Raw genomic sequence first — 20,354 nt, forward strand, 5'->3', positions numbered from 1 at the left:
TGAAGGTAAGTGGGTGCAACTTTTCAGAATGTCGGAATTCAAAGGAAGCTGGAGCTGAGTGTGACAGCGCGCCGAGGACGGGCACGGGCTGGGCTTGCCGGCTCCGCACATGAGGAGGCCGCGCTGAGGCGGCGATGGCCCCGCCCCCTGGCGGCCCCGCCCGGCGAGTGGTTCCGGGCCCTGCTGGCCCCGCCCCCAGGATGGCCCCGCCCCGTCCTGGCCCCGCCCGCTGGTGCCGGTGCGCAGCTCGGCCGCCAGGTGGCGCGAGGTGCCGGTGCCGCCCGGTGCCGCCCGGTGCCGCCCGGTGCCGCCCGTTCCGAACAGACCCCGCCCCCCGGCCACGCCCCGCCCCGTTCGCTCCCGCCCCGTTCGCCCCCGCCCCGTTCGCCCCCGCCCCGTCTCATGCACGTGCCCCGGAGCGGGGCGGTGCTGTGACGTCATGCCCGGCGGCGGGGCGGTGCTGTGACGTCACGCCCGGCGGCGGCGGGCGCTCCGTGAGGTCACCGCGCGGCCCGGCCCCAGCGGCCCCGCCGGCGGGGAGCGGCGGGAGCATGGCCGAGGCCGGGGCGGCGGCGGGGGACGCGGCGGGGGCGCCGCCGCCGCGGGTGGGCGCGTGGGTGCCGGTGCTGGTGGAGCAGATGGTGAACGACACGCTGGTGGTGACGCTGAGCTGCGGGGAGCGGCGCTTTACCGGCGTGCTGCTGGACTGCTCCAAGAGGTGCGGCCGGGGATGGGGGCACCGGGACCACGGCGGGGGCGGCGAGCGGGGCCGGGGGCGGCGGGGCCGCGCTGCCCCCGCGCCCTTTGTTCGCCCCGCGGGACAAAGCGGCGGGGTCAGGACCGGCCCGGGGCACGCGGCGGGGCCAGAGTGGTGCCCCCGCCCCGGGGCCGGTGGGGCCGGACCGGCCGCGGCTCCGCACGTGGCCCCGGTGAGCGTGTCCCGGACCCGGGGCTGGACCCGCCGACCCTTCGCGGCCGCAGCCTCGCTCACTGCTCTCCCCGTCCTCTCTCCTCGCCCGGCGCTCGCCGAGCTCCCCCTCCCGGACCCCCCCACCTCCCCGGCCGGGCCCCGGGGCCAGGCGGCGGTTCCCGGCGAGGTCCCGCGGCGTCGCCTGGGTTCCCAGGCTGCTGTGGCCGCAGCGGCCCCGGCCCCGGCCCTGGCCCTCGTCGTGCCGCTGCACTACCCGAGTTTCTGCGGACCCGAGAGGGGCATCTCTCCGAACAGGGCACCCACAGGCTGCGGCTCTGCCTGGCGGGGACCCCCCTCGTGTGTCGCATCTGCCCCGGCTCCGAAGGTGGTTTTGCGCACAGCCGGGCAGGTCCGGCTGTCCGAGCGCTGTGGCCGGCGCGGTGCTGGGCTGTGTTACTGTGAAGAACAGGTTTGGTGCCTGTGTGCTGGGTAAGGGACATGCCAGATCAGTGCTGCGTGGGAGCACAGCAGCCTCATCTCTCTGATCTTTCCTCCGAGATGTGTGGGGCAGGACTTATGAGCTTCATTTTCATCATTTATGTAATTTCACATGGCTATCCTGGAAAATTTGAGCCAGGTCTTCAAAAGCATTCAGGCACCTGACGCTGCACAGAGTCCACAAACCCACCCTGGAGTCTGCTTCCAGCCCGAGCAGTTGGTGTCCCTCCAGCCCCCTAAACCAGCTGTTTCTGCCTTTTCACATTTCAGTTGTCTTTCTCTGCAGTGACACTTCTTTTACCTGTTTTTTTTCACCCTAACCTTTTTCCATTATTTTTCTTTGTCTTTCTTCCTCCCTCTGCCCCCAGTAGGTCCAAGAAACAACCAGATGGGTGTTTTTCCCAGGCTTTAAGGCAGCTCTGCAGCCCAGTGCTGCCCCAGCCCTGTCAGTGGTGACACTGGTCTGTGCTGGGTGGGAGGGGGGCAGCGGATGACCAGCCCTCTGAGCATTGGGGCTGTCCCTGAGGGGTGATGCTTGTTCTGTGGCCGTCCCCAGGTGCCACATCCTGCCCGTGGTGGTGCCAAGCACTGGCTGGCCTGTGCTGACCGTGGTGGGGCAGGGAGGTGTGGTGGGCAGCACAATAGGAGAGCCACGGCCTCTGCTTGTGGCTCTCAGGAGGGAACTCTCTGTGTGAGGCAGGTACCTGGCTCCTGGTGGACCCTGGGGACTTGGAGTGAGCACTGCAGTCATCCCAGGTCTGGGGTGTGGAGGGGAGGAGAGATCTTGTTCATCCTACAGCAGAACACAGGAGTCGGCCTGGCAGTGATTGGAAGGTGAAGGTCAGGATATGTCCCAAAGGCAGCAGGAATTTATCCACTTGGTGCTGAACTTGGAGTGCTTGAAATGGATATGTGGCAGAGCTGTTTCCCATCCTGCTGTTGCCTCGCTGATGGAGCTGTGTCCCACCAGCTTGTCCCTGTGCAGGGGTCACCCATGCTCTACCTGTATCCCCTGGGCAGTGAGATGGGACTGGCAGGAGAAGAGCCACCAGAGCAGGTTGTTATACCTGCATAGAAAAAGATTACCCTAAAAGGGAGGGAGGGTCTGTATGGTGGTTCTTCAGCTTTCTTTTGTGGTTTAAAATGGTTTCAGCATCACGCAGTAGATGAATCTGTTTTACTTAGTTGTGGCTGCCGCATCCCTGAAAGTGTTCAAGGTCAGCTTGGACAGGGCTTGGAGCAAGTTGTCTAATGAATGACATCCCAGCCCATGGCAGGAGAATTGGAACTGGATGATTTTTAAGGTCCCTTTCAATGCAGACATTCTGTAATTCCATGATTATTTCTCCTAAGCTGTAGTGAGTGCTGTGGGGAGCTGAGCAGGAGGAAGGCCTGCCACCCTGAGCACCCAGGGCACCCCGTCCATCCAGGTCCCAGCTGGATGCCTCTGTTATTTTACCTCAAAGGCAGGTGCAGGTTTGAACCCTGAGCCGCCTGCCCAGGTTTGCAGGGGCTCAGCCCATGGGCAGGTGTGTGGGCAGCAGGACTGCCTGCCTGTGCCCTGCCCGCTCCCTGCCTGTCCCCCCTTCCTGCACTCTGCGCCTTTAGGACTGGGGGACTATAGAGAACACTCATGCCTGACCTTCCAACCACTGGGGAATTATTTGCAGAAAAAAGTGCTTGTGTCCTTCCTATGCGTGTCCCTTCCTGTCCCAGCCTGGATGATGCAGCAAGCACCAGGGCCTGCCCAGTGACTGGCAGTTATTTGCTTCCAATAAACTGGCTCTGCTCAAAGTGAGCTCCATAGTGTACATGCTTAAGTAGAGATTTAAATGCATTTTGACTGCAATTATAGTGGTTTTGATAACAAGATTTGGTAGTTTTACTGCAATTGAACTTACTTTAAAAGTTGGGTTTTAATTATGCAGGGGTATAAATAAAGGAGGATGGCATCTTCTGTACCAAGCAGAGACTAGATTGAGGTAACCAAGTCCAGTTGGCTGCAGCTGCCCCAGAAAGGGGGATTACAAGCAGGGTGAAATCCCATCAGCAGTATTTCCTGCTGCTTTAATCACAGAATCCCAGCATGGCTTGGATTGCAAGGGACCTTAAAGCTCATCCTGTTTCACCCCCTGCCTTGGGCAGGGACACCTTCCACTATCCCAGGTTGCTCCAAGCCCCATCCGGCCTGGCCTTGGACACTGCACACGGTGTACCTGCACAGCACTCCTGCCCCTAACCTTCACCTCAGGCACCTTCATCCCAGCTGGGTGGGGTTAGGTCTGCAGGACCAACAGTGAGTTGGCAGAAGAAATAACATTAACTTCGTCCTGATTTGCACACAGAAGTTGGGGGGTGTAGGGAAGGGTGGTGAACTTGGTGTTTCTCCTCGTGGGAAAAGTGAGCTTCTCCTGGAAGACCAGCTGTGTCAGATGAAGTGTCTCTCATTCTGCTGTGGATGGGAAAACACTGGCATGAAATCCTCCTACAAGGAGCTCTGCCAGCCATGAAAGGCAACGTTGGGCTGGGTGGTGGCAGCGCCAGGGCCTGCAGGCATGGCAGCTGGCTCAGGGTAGGATGGAACCAGGTGTAGTTGGCCTTCTCAGGGGGCTGCAGGAGCCTGATGAGCTTGGTCTGTCAGTGCATCCCCATGTGGAGTGTGCAGTGTGGGGCCGTAGAGGAACCCCTCTGCAGTGTGCAGTGGGGGAGGATAGAGAAAGCAAAAGCAGCCCTGGGTAGTGGCCGTGGTTTGCTCGTGCTGACCGGGCACTGCGGGTGCCTGGCAATAGCTGACAAGGTGCATGGCCTCTCTGGAGCTGTCTTCCTCCTCTTGGGCCTGAGATGTAGGGCTGGCATGCACTATGTTTCATAGGGAGGTGGGCAAGACAGCAGAGCTCCTCTTTCCTCTGCCTGGAAGGGGTGTGGAAAGTGTGGAAGAAGCATGGTTCCTCAATGGAACTGCCTCTTGGCCTTCAGAGACACTTCTAGTACAGGAGCAGTCCTGCCATGTCATGTGCCATAGTGGGATTTCACAGAGCTCATCTCTCCCCACCTGGCCATGGCCCCCCAAACAAGTCATTCCATACCTGGCCGTGTAGAAGGTGCTGCCACCAAAAATTAACTCTAAGTTGCTTTGATTTCCAGCATGTCAGTTTGTGTCATCCCTTGGACAAGGCAGGTCATGTCTTCTCCCAGAGTGCTGGCACTGGTGCTGCTACACAGTCATGGAGTCATTGAATGGTTTGGGTCCGAAGGGACCTCAAAGCCCACCCAGTGCCACCCCTGCCATGGCAGGGACACCTCCCACTGTCCCAGGCTGCTCCCAGCCCCAATGTCCAGCCTGGCCTTGGGCACTGCCAGGGATCCAGGGGCAGCCCCAGCTGCTCTGGGCACCCTGTGCCAGGGCCTGCCCACCCTCCCAGGGAACAATTCCTGCCCAATCTCCCATCCAGCCCTGCCCTCTGGCACTGGGAAGCCATCACTCCTCATCCCGTCCCAATAGGCCCTACTGAGAAGAGTTTGTCCCCATCTTTCTAGCAGAGCTCCCTGCTGAACTGGCGCCTGGCACAGGGTGACAGCTGGGGAGGGCAGTGGCCTGGGGTCTGCGGGCACGTTCCATGGCATGAGGCCGGGTCAGCCCAGTGGGGTTACAGTGTGCTGGTACATTAATGTTGCAGGCATAAACCATCCTGTGAGTGAACCTTTGGGTGCTCCAGTTGTGCCAGGCAAAGAGCTCCGTGCCACTCTGGAGGGTACAGCGACCTGCCTGCTCAGAGCCAGGCTGTGGGAGTGGACAGGGGCCCTGCACAAGCAGGGGGAGTGGGCTGTGTCTACATGAGGAGTAGTTTTCTGTTGTGACCAAGTCATGCAATCTCACTGCATAAAATAACCATAATTTATAGCCATCATTTCATTCAGAAATGGTCTCACTTTGGATTGTGAATGGTGCCGACATCCCTGTCTGGCTGTACGCACTGTACTGGCTTTCTGGGTTGTCATTTAAAGACACCTACATTTTTGGTTGTCTCTGTTTAAAAAAAGCCTCTTAGAACAAACATATTTTATTCCAAATTACATGATTACAACAGCTTAATCCTTTCCCGGTTAAACTGTCATTTAACAGCAGGTTCTTGCACTTTTCCAGTAATGGGGAAGGACTTTGGAGGCTCCTCTCCATCAGGAAACCCACGGCAGTGGCTTTGTGCTGCTCTTGGTCAGAGGTGTGGGACTGAGTGGGTGCCTTCAGCTGCTCTTCAGTGCCCTTCTGCTAACGCTTGCCAAAGTGTCCCTCTCTGTGACGCCACCAAGGAACTCCTCCCTTGCCTCAGGAAGGGTCCTTCCTTCCTGGTGATTGGAAAGAAAGCAATGGCTGGCAAGGAAGAGAATGGGAATGTAGCATCCAAAACCCACTGGTATTTGGTCTGTACCTGTTCTCCATTCCTCTGTCTCTTCTTCGTGGCTCTCCTATACAACATTTCGTTACTATTAAAGAAGCTCACATGCTTCACTGAGGGTGTGTTCTCTGCAGAAGTGTCTCTGGAAAGCCAAGGCAGCGAGCATTGCCCAGTCAGACTCAGTGTTTCAGGGCAGAATCTGTCCCAGTGCTGTGTTAGCGTAATATTTCTAATGCCAGGCCAAGAGCATAAATTCATCAATTTTGGAGACATGAATTGCAGTTGTGAGTTTCAGCATTTGAGAGGATTTACTTTTGCCAATATCCAGGCAAGATACTGTGTCCGGGCTTTGGTGGCCTGTAATGAGACTTGGCATTGAAGGATAGAATATCATCGTTGTTAACCTTGCTGCTCTGAAGGAGCAGTGGGTTCCTTATGGTAACAAATACAGCTGTGGGTGGAGAGACCAGGGAAGAGGAGCAGAGCTGTGTCTTGGTGAACCTGTGCAAGTTATCCACCCAAGGCAAGGTGTTCAGGTTTAGAATGAAAAGCTGGAAAATCAGCCATGCATCTACAGCAAGAAGGGCAGTTTCATAGCTCCCTAGGCTAATCCGTATCACATCCTTCCTCCGGCCTTGCCAGCCTGCTGATGCAGTAAACTGCTTTGTGGGATAAAACAACTTCTTAGAGCAAAACTTTGTGCAACGAGTTCATAGAAATACAGGGTTTGATCCCTGTGCCTTTTTTGGGAGAAGAGTAGGACACCTTGCCAAATTTATGCACTGATGTTATTTTTTTTCAGTGGCAGAATTGGCTGCCTGGTCTTAAAAGTCGAGAGAAAGTGTTGAGTTCTTAGTATTGAAGTTGTGGGAGGTTGGGATTTTTGGGTTCCCAGAGAAGCACCTTTCAAAGCTCCTGACTCTGTTTCCTTCCCTCCCTGTCTTTCTTACCCCATTTTAGGTCTGGATTGTTCTGTCTGCCATCCTCCTTCCCCAAGCATGAGGACCCCCCCTCTGACGCCTGCGCTAACGGAGCTGCCGAGGGCAGAGGTGCCGCTCAGGGCGAGCCGGAGCCGCAGCCCGCCGGTGACCAGCCTGCCAAGGGCAGTGGTGAGGAGCAGGTGCCGCCGCTCCTGCCGGCGCCGGGCAGCCTCCCGCCCTACCCGCCGTACTTCGAGGGAGCCCCCTTCCCCCGGCCCCTGTGGCTGCGGCACACCTACAACCAGTGGGTCCCGCAGCCGCCGCCACGGACTATAAAGAGGACAAGGAGGCGTTTGTCACGCAACCGGGACCCGGGGAGGCTCATCATGAGCACCATCAGGCTGCGGCCCAGGCAGGTGCTCTGCGAGAAGTGCAAGAACACTCTGAACCCCGAGGATGCAAATGTGCCGCGGCAGAACGCCAAAACCAGGAGGAAGCTGAGCATTCAGGACAAGGAGCAGAAAAAGCACAGCGACTCTGACTACATGGAGAAAAGGAACAAAAGAGAGAAGAGGGAGGATGACAAGTTTTCTGGGGAACTGGTTCATCGAACGCCAGTTATAAAAATATCCTACAGTACTCCACAAGGGAAAGGTGAAGTGGTAAAAATCCCTTCCCGGGTTCATGGCTCTGTCAAACCATTCTGTCCAGAGCGAATATTGCAGAACGGAGCCGGGGACCAAGAGGAGACCAGGGACTCTGAACGGTGTCAACAAACCAAATGTTTAATGGACAAGTCAGCAGGCAGCCAGCTTGCTTCCATTCCAAAACTGAAGCTCACGCGGCCAGTGCATTCCAGTGTGGATGTCCCACCCCCAAAGATACGGCTGAAGCCCCATCGCATCAACGATGGTCAGAGTGTTTCAATTTATAAGGCAGAACTGATTGACGAAATCAATGTCCTTCAGAACAGCAGGGACTCCAATCCTGGAGCATTTTACAATGATGAGTCCACCGACAGAAGTTTGGCTGAGATATCTTCAGGAAGTTCAGGTGAAGATGATGACTTTAAAAGGTTTCCCCAGGGTAAAGATGGACATGATAACTTGGCTTTCCTCATGAATTACCGTAAAAGAAAAGCAGATTCTTCTAGTTTATCGGTGTGTAGCAATGACAGTCTAGATGAATCCAAGTCTTCTAGTTCAGAAGTGACATCACCAGAACTGGGTGACTTTTTGCCTGGTGATGATGCCTCCGTCTCTTCATCTTCAAAAGATGAGCGTAAAATTGTGCCACCCCTGACAGTCAGACTGCACACCCAGAGTGTATCTAAATGTGTTACAGAAGATGGAAGGACTGTTTCAGTGGGGGATATTGTCTGGGGTAAAATTCATGGGTTTCCGTGGTGGCCAGCACGTGTTCTCGACATAAACCTCAGCCAGAAGGAGAATGGGGAACCTTCGTGGCGAGAAGCTAAAGTGTCATGGTTTGGTTCTCCAACGACTTCGTTCTTATCTGTTTCAAAACTCTCTCCTTTCTCGGAATTTTTCAAACTGAGATTTAATCGCAAGAAGAAAGGGATGTACCGGAAAGCGATCACAGAAGCCGCGAAGGCAGTCGAGCACCTGACTCCAGAAATACGAGATCTCTTAACACAGTTTGAGACATAACTTTGCCTCCAGTATCAGGTGAGTGATTGCTAGACTAATGCTTCCCATGAAAAGCCTCCTGATGCATTTTAAACTCTATTCCACTATTTGTTTGCATTTGTTTTCCCATTAAATCTGAGATTGACAACTGTGAAACTTAAATGCTTGGCTGTTAGTTGGTGAGGATAATTTCAGAGGTGGTGAGAAGCATTAATTTCAAACTCATTTGGGAACCGTGGGAATTGGAGCCCCTATTCCCAGAGGGAGGTGCAGGCCAGGCAGGATGCCGTCAGGAAGCAGCACCGCCTGTTCAAGGAACTGATAAACCTGTAGTCCTGTGCCGTTCACAGCTGGGATGTGGCAGGTATTGAAGTGCTTTGTTTGTGTCAGGACTAACCCTGTGTGCCTGGAAGACTAACAGCTCCTAGCCTTTCAGTTTCCTTGGGTCAAAGAACTAAAACTTTCACTGGATTAGGATGACATTTATCATGTGTATGTGCTGGTGCCCAGCAGTTACCTGTAACAATTCAGGGCCCATGGGGGCCCTTTGTTCCCCTCCCTCTGATCCCTCTGGCTTGGATTTCTTATGAAGGCCCTTTATGGCTCTTCAAAATGGTTGTACCAAAAACTGTCTTTGGGGAACAGTATTTCAGTATCTCTCACAGTACTTGAGGTTTGGTTTATACCTAAATTTTCAGTGTTTCTCTGGGGAATGGCCTGGATCAAATTAACTTTCTTTGGGCTTCACCTGTGTGAGGACATCAGGTGGGAATGGAAACATGAGAGCTGATTCTTTGTAATGGATGGGGATTGGTTTCCCTTTCTCATCAAACAGTCTGCCTGGGATGAAAATTTGGTACCTAAAAATACAGGATGTGGTGTGACTGGGAATAGAAGTCCAAGGGAAAATCCAGTGACTTGGATAAAACCTGGAATCATTTCACAACCTTTCAGTCATCACTGTCCAGACAAGACCTCATCTGTGATGGTATTAGACAAGGGTAGGGATGAAGTCTCTGTCAAAAAAACAGAGGTAACCACTAGGAAGAGCCTTGTGTCAAAAGCCATGCTTTATACAGTGTGGTTTGTTATGTTGTCCCCTTGAATGCTCTGCTCTGTTTCATGCTTGAAGGACCCTGAGTGAGCAAGCCAGTGCTGCTCCTGTAGACTCTGCTCTTTATCTAAACTGTCATAATGCAGTGGGACTGGGATGGCCAATGCTCAGGTAATCCTGATGGGAAAATGGGATTTTTTTCATACCTTCTGTCATGGGACTTCACCCCTTGCTTGGGTGTGATGAAGGACTTGCTTTGCTTGGGTTATGACTCCATCTCAGCAAGCCTGGCTGGAGTAAATAACCAGAGCGTGACATATTCGTGCTGCGTGCTCAGGGTGTCTGGACAACTGCAGCAGCAACATTTCAGCTTCCTTCTTGATCTTGCCTGTAGAACTGGTGCTTAACTCTGGCTAAAGATTTTATTATATCAAGAGTGTTTGGATTGGACCCAAATTCCTATTAGCTAGATCAGGAGTATAAATAAACCTGCTGCCCAGAATGTACTGTCCTTGCCAGTGGAAGAGTCCTGGCCAATCCATGGCTCCTGTCTGGACAGTGCTTTGGTTAAAGGAGCAGCAAACTGCGTTCTCTGAGCTTCTTCACCGTGTGTGTGAGCAGTTTGGGACAAAGGTGGTGAATGTCACCATCATTCCTGACATCTGTCCTTGCCCTTGTGGGTCCTGGGTGGGCTGGCACAGCCCAGCTGGAGGAGAAGGGACAACTTGAAGAAGCAGCTAATGCTTCAGATCAGACAGATTGGCTGTGCCTGTGAGTCCTTGGGGAGTAGGAAAGCTATGGCCAAGAGGAGTTCCAAGCCCAGAGCTGGAAGCCAGAATGGGAGGATCTTGCCCGCTACACATCAGCCCGCAGAGAACCCTGGCTGCTGGTACCAGCAGGACCCGGCCAGGATGGGGGTGACAAGGCTACAGGGCAGGGCCTCGAGAAGCAGAAGCAGCCCTTGCTCCAGAGACACAATGGGATCTGAGCTACAGGTACAGAGCAGGTCTGTAAACAGGGGGAAACAAGAACATCTGGAGAACATGTGGATAAGGAAGTGATAGGATGGCCTGGATTAGACCAAACCATTCCTTCCCTCTGTGCTCTCCAGCCAAACCTCTGCATGTGTATATGGGTATATACATTTGTCATATATCACTGCTCTGTTGGCCTCCTTCAGCTGGCTTTCCACAGGTGATTTCCTGCCTTACGTGTCTGAGCTGAGCTGCCAACACAGTCTGCCAGGCTGAAGACAACATGACAGTTGGATAAAGAACTGCAAAACCAGAAAAGCAGAAATACACAACTTGCCATGTTCCACGTGTCACATTTACCTAGATTCCCAACTAGACCAGCATGTCTGGAGTTTTGGTACATCACTTACCAAACTGCTTATTATTTCAGAGAATTGTCTGTACCTAATTCTCTCCATGCAGGAGGATTGAATTTTGTTGCTTTGCTTGATTTTCCATAAGATAGAACTGAAATGTTTCCTTCAGCTGCTCATTGACTGTCCTTTCCTGAAGGACGACATGAAATGGTTTGGGCTGGAAAGGACCCTGACGTCCATCCCATCCCACCCCTGCCATGGCAGGGACACCTCCCACTGTCCCAGGCTGCTCCAAGCCCCAATGTCCAGCCTGGCCTTGGGCACTGCCAGGGATCCAGGGGCAGCCACAGCTGCTCTGGGTCACCTGGTAATACTGGATGGGAACACTATAAAATCCATCATGCTGGGGCTTCACTGGCAGCGGCACAAAGATTTTTGTCATCAGAAAGAGTCCATGAGGTGACTTCAACACTGACACCACTCGTGCTAATCCTGGGCACAGCAGAGGTTTGTGACTGGTGACACTTTCTATTGTGAAACTTCCTGTCTTCTGGCATGTGATCTGTTCTGCAGAGGGTAGTTACTGGAAAAATGTACAAACACTGCAGGTCATTTGTGGATGCATAAAACCGGAAAAATTGGATTTTTTTTTAACTTGGTTTGAGTTGGAAAAGCTGGTAGGATCACTTCTTGTTGTTACTGCTTTGTCCTTGGGGTTTCTTTGCAAAGAAAGTACTAGTCAGGTAATGACGGGGTTTTAATTAAGTAAAACAAGTTTCTGGAGAAACAACAGGCAGAGTAGCAGCCTGTAGAACTCAAACTTGTAAGACTTGGTTTAGAGCAGTGCCAGGAGAGACATGTCCACTCAGCATCTTCTGGTGCTGCTCCGTACTTCACTGGTGCGTGACATCAAGGAGCCAGCTCCAGGCACAAGGAAAGCAGTTGCCCCTGGCTTGGAGCGACAGATGTTTGCCTTGCCCTTAAGGAAACCCCATCTGAGGGCTGGGAAGGGGGAGCAAGGACCCCTGGGTTGGTGTCAAACACATTTTATTGGGAATGAGCAGCTCCAGCTGTGCCTTGGGCCGAGGCACAGGAGGGAGGGAGACCTGTGCTTCCAAAGGCCACCCTTCCCTGCACCAGGAATGCATCGTGTGGTAGGATCAGGGGCTTTACAAGGAGCCTGTGTTGCTCCAACCCTGCTGTGTGGGGAGGGTGTCCCTGCAGGGATGGGCCCTTGGCAGGCGCAGCAGGTCCTGCTGTGCCACAGGGCTGGGCCTGCTGCTCTGTGATCCTCCTGAGGGGCTCCTCAAGGCAGATGCCCCCTCCCTGCACACAGACATGCAGTAAAACATCTAGGAAAAACTGCTGGTAGGTTTTCATCTATATCTCTGCGTGAAACAAGTTTACAATACGTGTATTCCTTTGCTTTTTCAGTCTGGAAAATCCTTTATTCCGCCTCTCTCTCCCCGTCCCCAAACTATGACTGTGGAACCATTAAACTTGCAAATGCTGAAGGCTTTTATTTTAACTGCTGTGAGCTTAATAGACCCTCAGTGTCAGTACATCAAGCCATCCATCACACTACTACTGTGTGCAGCAAACTCAGAGGTGGCTGCATGCTCGCTGTCTATAGAAGCCACCAACGTAAAACCTGGAACATTACATTGTGACCTCACCCTCAAAGGTGTTCAGGGTCCATGCAGCCAGTGCTGCTGCCAGCAGCTTGTGAATAACATAAATCACTCCTCTTTTCCTTTGACCTCCTCTCTTCTGCTCTACCAGTGGCACAAAAATACTGTACCTTGATAGAAAGTGGTGGGGATGATTGGTGTGATAGCTGTATTTTTTAACACATCTGCCTGGTCCCATGGAATGTTTCAGCACAGAAGATGAATGCTTGAGATTTTTCTTGGCCTGCTTTCTAGATGCTTCAGTCCACTAACACCAGGCATCCAACTTAATTACTGTTTCGCAGTCTTCCTGCAAGCAGCTTGGAGTCAGCGTCTCTGCATGCTAATGCAAGGTGGGAGAACAAGTCCAAAATAGACTGGGCTGCATTTTTGTGTGCCCAGCACGGATGGTTGGAGCTGCACAACATTGGGTGACATCCCACTAATCTTCCAGTTCCCAAAAGCACTTGCCCAGGGACTGCCTTTGGAGACACCTAGATCTGTGCTGCCGCTCCCTGTCCTGCCATCCGTGGCCCCTCTCCATCCACTGTCTGCTCCCAGGCGTGTTCTTTGGAAATGCCACCAGGCCATACATTGTGCTATTTCTGGCTGCACCTGCGCTGTGCCGATGCCCAGGAATGCGATCGGCTTTCAGGAGCTGTAACTTCAGCTGCTGGAGGAGATTGTATCCACCCAAGGGCTTAGCAGCTCCCTTGGGAGCACAGTGAGCTGCTCCCGGGGCTGAGGGTCTTCAAGCTCCAGCTGGAGCTCTAGGCCTCTGCTGGTTGTGCTGGCCCAGCGTGCCCACAAGTGGACAGGGCAGGTGGGTGTCCTACAGCAGTGTCATCAGCCCACAGTGCACCCAGTGCCTGTAGGATCCACATAGGATCAGGGGCTGTGCTGGGGTCTCAGAGCAATAAATGGGAGAGATGTGCAGACAAAGAACCTGGAAACTGGTGTCTCTGAAAACTATTACAAATAATGTAAAAACAAAATTTCTGTATGTTTTCCTGAATTACGTTTATTTACTCATTTGGTTTTTGAACTCAAGTGGAGGTGTCCCAATTGCAGCTACAATTCCCCTTTTCCCAGCAAGCATGGAGAGCAGCAGGGTGGGAGCTGAGGGGCACTCAAGGGAGTTCTCTGGCTTCCCAGGCAAGACTCGGAGCTCATCCTGCCTCCATGGTGCTTAAGGAAGTATTTGTACAGTACTAAGTACCTCCAAACTGCACTTACAGAAAGGCTACTTTGGGCCAAAAAGGAATAGGGGATTTTGGGGAACTTGGTGGTAGCTCTGTGTAGGGGAAGGGTGCCTGTGCTCTGCAGGTGAGGAACAAACAGGATCTTCACACAGCAGCCGTGCATTGCTAATGGCACATGCAGCTGCTGGACTCATGGGGCTGGGTGACACAACGGGGTGGCACAAATTGTAGAATCACAGAAGGGTTTGTGTTGGAAGGGACTTTAAAGATCATTTTATTCCACCCCCCTGCCATGGCCAGGGACACCTTCCACTATCCCAGGTTGCTCCAAGCCCCATCCAGCCTGGTGTTGAATATTTGAATATTTCTCATTTTCATGTTCAGATGTGAAAGGTAAGACTTTGATCCCAAAAATTGATGTGAAGGCTCCTAATATTGAAAAACATACAAGCTGTTGTTTTTCAGCCTTGACGTGTTCTGCTTTATCCATAAGTTGCCATCAGTGGTGCTGGGATCAAGGTGAGCAGGAGTGTGTGGGCTGAGTGACAAGCTCTGCCCCTGACTGTAAAACACTTAGGGAGCTGCTCGCCTGTGCCCTGCAGACTAGATGAACACGAGCTGGGGTGTGCGGGTCTTGGCTGGGGTAGAATTAACTTTCTTCACAGGGGCTGATTTGGGGCTGTGTTTTAGATTTGTGCTGAACACACGGTTGATAAAATAGAGATATTTTTGTTCTTGCTGAGCTTGCATAGAACCAAGGCCTTTCCTGGCCCTCATACAGCCATGCTGTGGAGGGGCTGGGAGTGTGTGGGAGGCTGGGAGGGGACACAGCCAGGACAGGTGACCCCAACTGCCCAGGGGATATTCCAGTCCATACGACATCGTACTCAGTAGATAAAGGAAAGAAGGAGGAAGGGGGGACACTTGGAGTGGTGGCATTTGTTTTCCCAAGTCACACGTGTGGTAGGGCCCTGTTCTCCTGGAGGTGGCTGAACACCTGCCTGCCTATGGAAGCAGGGGTCTAATTTCGTTTTGCTTTGCTTGTGTGCACAGCTTCTGCTTTCGCTATTAAGTTGTCTATCCCAGCTCATGAGCTCTCCAGCTTTTGTCCTTCCAATTCTCCCCCCAGTCCCACTGGTGGGGGAGAGAGCAAGCGGCTGCGAGGTTCTTGGCTGCTGGATGGGGTTATACCACCACATGGGACCTGATCTATTTTATTTAAATCTGCTTGCTGCAGCTGTTTTGTGTGCTGTCTCTACCTGTACAGAACACATGGGCTCTGCATTAGCCAGATAATGAACTCTGTACATCCTGAGATTACGTGCGGCTGAAATAGGCTTCTCATGTCCGGCAGCAAGGACGCAGATGGGGCTTAATACCTCAGCTCCTGGAGGGCTCGTGCTCTCCATATCCGCAGCCCTGTGCCTGAAGTCTGCAGCTCTTCAGTCAGCTGCAAGTGCTCTCTTGCTTCTCCTGGTGCTTTCTCTGACAGAGCAGGAGCAGCAGGACCCTGCCACGTGCACGGGCTACGACGTCTCTCTGGTGTGAGGGCTGTGGCTGTGTCTCCTGCGTGCCCCAAGGTACCCGTGGGCAGCAGAAGTGCTCCCGTCCCTGCGGACGCAGCGTGAGGTGCAGGTGCCCGTGCAGGTGAACGTGAGCTCACCTGAGAGGGCCACTGGTGCCGGAGCCGTTCCCACTCGGCCCTGTTGCTGCCCCGCATTAGCCGTGTCCTCATGGCCTGGTCACTGCCTGCATGTCTCTGGCAGGGAGGAGCTGGGCAGGTTTTAGTGACGGTTCTTCTCATTAGGCTGATGAGTTTCTAAAGGAGCGAATGCCTTCGCTGACGTACCAGTTCCTGTTTCATCTGCATTAGTCCGTGCTAGTGCAGGATCAGCCAGCCTTGGTTTCTTTATAAAGTACATTTCCTGTGTGCTCTGCAGCTGAAGAAATGAACTGTAGCAAATTATTAGTTTGACTTCCCTTGTGAGTGATGACTTGCTCTGTTTTGATGCAAGCCAATAACCTGAGCCATTTATTCATGTAGAAAACAGTCCTTTCCAAAGGCAGAAACCCTCAGTGCAGGATTTGTCATAGGGATGCTTGGATGATGGAGTTTGAGAACTCCAGTGTTGGAGAACGTAGCTGCCAGCCTGCTTAAGTGAGATGGATTCTGGTGCCTTGAGAGCTGGAGACAGTTCCAAAATCCCATCCAGTGGGCCAGAGATGGGGATCCCACCTGCCACCCTGTTCTTTCTCCTGCAAGAGAAAGGAATGGGAAGGAAGCTGCTAGTAGCAGCCTCTCTGCACTTCCCCCAAGGAGAGATGGCTGGAGGAAGACTGATTTGGTGATGCTCAATTACAGCCAGCTGTTAATTGCTTTATGATTAGAAAATAATCCTCAAAATAAGCTGCTTGGGCACACTTGGGGTGCAACAACCTCCAAAGATAAATTGTCTTCTGCACTCTACTGCTGCTGTTAAATCTGGATTTATGAATGGCTCTATTTGATCCAAAACTGCATTTTTTTAAATTATGAACAAGCACTTGGCTTCAGGAGCGCTGCCTTGGCTCTCCTTTGGACACCCAGCCTTGCACCCAGGCTGTCCTGAGTCAGCCCACGTGTGTTGTGTTAGTTGCTCAGACGTGGACTGAGGCGGCAGCGATGCCTGGAACGTGGGGCTTCAGCTACTGCTCCATGCTGGAAAGTGGTTTTTTAAACGTAAATTTCTGAAGTTTTCCAGTGATGAAGTGAGAGTGTACGAGGGGCTGTCACTGTGTGGTCCTCTTGGACACACAAAAACTCCTGCATCTGCACAGACATCAGAGCTCGCTCGGGGGGTGGCCATGCCCCTCGAGCCCAGCTGCAGAGCTCTGCTCCCACCTGGCTACAGGACCCCGAGCTGGATGCTGAGGTTCCAGCCTTCCAAGCCGAGGAGCATCCAGCTGTTTTAAAGCAGCTTGCTCTGTTGCTGGTAGTCCTAGCTTTCTGCTCCCACAGGACAGAATCCCTGATATTTGCTCTTGGGTAGTTCCTGGAGCAGCTGAGGTTTGGCTCCAATCCCTGTCCCCATGGAGGAGCCTTATCTGCCCTGGCAGTGGCAGGACCCTTCCCCGGGGCCTGTTTGGCATAATACTTCTGGTGTGATTCTTTCTTCCTCCCAGTGAGAAATCCCAAAGAATCCAACCACCTGAGGGCTTGCTGTTACCTCCTCAGCCAGGAAATGCATTTGTTTCCTGTTTAGACAAGATCTTCTCACTCTGTAATCTGTCTCTAAAGGGTCAGTGCTTTCAAAGCCACTTGAGGGATATTGTTCCAGATCCCTGGGCCTCAGGAAGGCTTTCCTAGGTGTAAGGTGATAAACCTGCAAGTGAGTTTGTTCTGTGCTCTTGAAAGTCTCTCTGTTCATCAGAAGACAAATGAATAGATTCTCCTGCAAGATTAGGTAGGAATTTATACTCTGTTGACTGCAGGTAATAGAGCCCTACGGTGAGACCTCCCAGTTTCTGCTAAATACTGAAGGAGTGTATGAAACCTGATTGCAGTCCTTCTCTGGAATACAGCTTTTGGGACAGATGTTCCTGGTGTATTGAATCAGCTCTTTGCATTCTCCATTGTGTGGGCAATGCTGCGGATCATTCTGGATGCTGAGTCTGAGGGAATCAGTGTCACTTTGGGTCCCCTGCCTGCAGAAGCAGTGCCGCTGCCGTGTCAGCAGCTTTGGAGATGTGATCCTTTTTCTCTGTTTGGTGGTCTTGGTTCATTGTGTTCTGTAAGTCACAAACCTCAGCTGGGGGTGGTTTGAACATCTTTGGTCTGCTCTTCTGTAGTGTTGATGCTGTGTGCCAGGAACACAGATCCAAGCTGGTGTCTCCTGCACTTCCAACTCAGCTGGAGTTGATGTGGTTGATGTGGCACAGACTTAGGGCTGGTCATATTACTGGGCTGCATTGCATTGGAAGCGAGGTGCAGTGATGCTTCTGCAGCTGGTCAGTGTGGGTGGAGGTCTCTGTGCCATTCTCTCACTTGGTTCTGTATCACCAAGTTGTTCCATGTGTCTTCTGGTTTCTTCGCTTGAAGGCAAGTGGATTCTTCCCTTGAACTCTTCCAAGACTTCCACATTGTAACCTGGCTTACAGGGCCAGTGTAAGTCCCTCCTGCATGCGGGGTACAGGTGAGGACTTGCCTAGTTTTTGCTGGGCATGTCATTCTCCAGGAGTTGCACCTTTCCCAGGTCAGTAGCCCTAAGCCCAGGGGAATGGGAGCTGTTTCGAGGGCCAGTGACAACAGTGTGGCACGTGAGGCCGGCGAGGGACGCTGGCTGTCCCAAGGGCCCTGCGGTGCCGCGGCGTGTGCTCCCTTCTGTGGGGCAGGGGAAGGGGAGCCTGCGGGGCCCTGCGGGGCAGCAGCTCCAGGGGACGGCTGCTCTGCCTCGCCCAGCACTGGGGCCGCGGCACTGCGGCCACGGTCAATGGCTTGAGCACTTGCAGGTACTTAGAAAAGCTTCTGTACGGCTGCTCTCAAGGGGAAAATAATCCTATTTTGTAGATTGTGTTCGGAAATGGAGGCAGATGTTCTTCACGTGGCGCGCTCCATGGGGACTTGTGGCAGATTAACCTACAGTAACCCACCCGAACAGGGACTTCAGAGTCCTTAAGCCAGACTGAAGATTTATTATCGTTGCTAAAGTTCATATCGTGTTGGTCTTGGGGAAAATTCCCACTCTTACTTTGGGTTTGTTAACCTGGCAGCTTCCTTCCCAAGCTGCAGCCGCTGCTGGTTCTTCCTGCTGGGCCAGCTGGGAGCAGGAGAATTCCTGGCTATATTTAGAGGGAAGCCAGAGCATGTGCCTCACCGCTTATGCCGGCCCATCACAGTAACCTCTCCCTCTCTGGCTTTCTTCAAGGTAACAGAAGACGAGCACAGCTGTTCTCCTAGAGGGTCACCGAGTCTGTAACACCCTGACGTGCTCCCAGGAGAACCGGGAGGCCGCCGTGCGCACGGCACGAGGACGAGGCTCCTGGTCAGAGTGCTCCGCGTTCCATCCGGGACAGGTGACAGGCACCAGGATGCGGAGCTGGGAGGCTCTTCTGGTGTGAGGCAGGACAGGCTTAAGGATATCTTACCCTAGTATGAGATTTCGACCAGTCAGACAGCAATGAACTAGGAGAACAGCAAAAACCACAACTCGGAATGTATTTATTACTTAAAAGTTAGCTATTCTTGATAAAATTCCCCAGATTATTGCTGCTGCTTATTTTACTTACAGATTTCACACACTTGTTAATTTTAAAGCTACCGAACTTTTACTCAATACTGTACTCTGAGAAATGTAATTGGGTCAGGACATGCAATAGAATGAAATCATTGTAGTGTCTTAAGTACAATGGACTCACTTTGTGTCTATTAAACCTTGGAGGATGTGCAACACACAACAACGTGGCTCTCATTGCATGTTAAAGCTTTCTCGTGTTGTTTACTGCAGAGCAGAGAGAATCAATGGTTTCAGGTACATAAATAAGCAGTACTGGTGACTTGGATGTCTTTGAGTCCTACCCCTGTGCTTTCCCAAGTCACCTGGAAAAGCAGCACAGCCCGGGCCTGCCCTTGCTGTGTGCGTAGGGTTAGTGCTGAGCTGCTGCCTCCAGCCAGGGAGGGAATCTGTGTGCTGAACTGAATGTGAACGTGAAGATGAACTTGCATGCTCACACTCAGTGGGTGTGATTTAAGGCCCTTTGAACATGTTGTTGGACAGAAGGATCCTCTCCCTACCCACAACCAAGAGGTGATGCACGATTCTAAACCAGCAACCAAACAGCCTTTTTGCCAAATTCAGAGTTCAAACAGTTCACAAACTGAAGTGACCTATGGACAGGATTTTGGAACTGTATCAGTTAATTTTTTGGGCTTCTACTAGTCTAGCCTTTCCTTGGATTCCCTCAGTCCAGAAACATTAATTTGAGGTGAACTGTTGCTTCTGGTGCTGGAGAAAACAGTTCCGAGTGTCCCTGCTCAGTGAAGTGTTGTCTGGCTGTCAGAGGTTGCCTTGGAGCTGCAGGATCTCTGCACCGATCCTGCTTCCTGTCAGCTGGATCTGCTGCAGGGTGAACTCTCGCTGAGTTAGAGCGAGCAGGTCGGAAATCACACAGGCCCATGTTTTCCTGGTTTGTGCTGGTTCACATTGTGGTCTTTGAACAAGAGAGGTCAGAGCTTCCCGTTTCAGCAACAAAGTGTCACAAGGAGAGCTCAGCACCAAAACCCTTCTGTGCTGAGTCTCAGTCCAGCACTCACTGAGGGAAATCTTCATCCCTTAGAACAGTGGGAAGGCTGTGGTGTACAACAAGAAACGTTGAACCAGGACAGCTGTTTGCCGAGGCCCATTTTGGTCACCTCTGCAAACAAATCAAGGACCTTCCTGTTTTCCAAAAATAAATGCAAGAAGGACAGCAGTATATAGCAGGAGATGTGTTCCTGCACCTTGTGTGAAGCCTTTGTGCAGTGGTGTTTACCCAGGTGCCCGCTGGGCCCATCCCAGGCTGGCAGAGGAGCTCCTGTGCTGGGAGTGCTCCTGCTCTGGGAGGAACAGCTCTGCCTTTCTTAGCTCCTGCCTGTCTGGCCTCAGGGGCTCTTTGTGAGGTTTTTCTAGCATCTTCTCAAGCTAGGCCTGGGCTGACCTGATGGCTGTGAGGTGGTTTTTGTGTTTTCTGCTCACACAGTTGTGCATTGTAC

General features: G+C 52.6%; 1 protein-coding gene across 1 annotated transcript; it reads left to right on the forward strand.

Moving 5' to 3' along the window:
• The first annotated feature begins 540 nt into the window (after positions 1–540).
• Positions 541–19,053, forward strand: PWWP2B (PWWP domain containing 2B). Its single transcript, XM_069020327.1, has 3 exons — positions 541–718; positions 6,763–8,410; positions 18,532–19,053. Exons 1-2 carry the CDS (start codon positions 552–554, stop codon positions 8,390–8,392), a joined length of 1,797 nt encoding a protein of 598 aa, XP_068876428.1. The 5' UTR covers positions 541–551; the 3' UTR covers positions 8,393–8,410; positions 18,532–19,053.
• The last annotated feature ends 1,301 nt before the right edge of the window (positions 19,054–20,354 follow it).

This window comes from Aphelocoma coerulescens, chromosome 6 (assembly GCF_041296385.1).
Source record: "Aphelocoma coerulescens isolate FSJ_1873_10779 chromosome 6, UR_Acoe_1.0, whole genome shotgun sequence".
NCBI classification, from domain to species: Eukaryota; Metazoa; Chordata; class Aves; order Passeriformes; family Corvidae; genus Aphelocoma; species Aphelocoma coerulescens.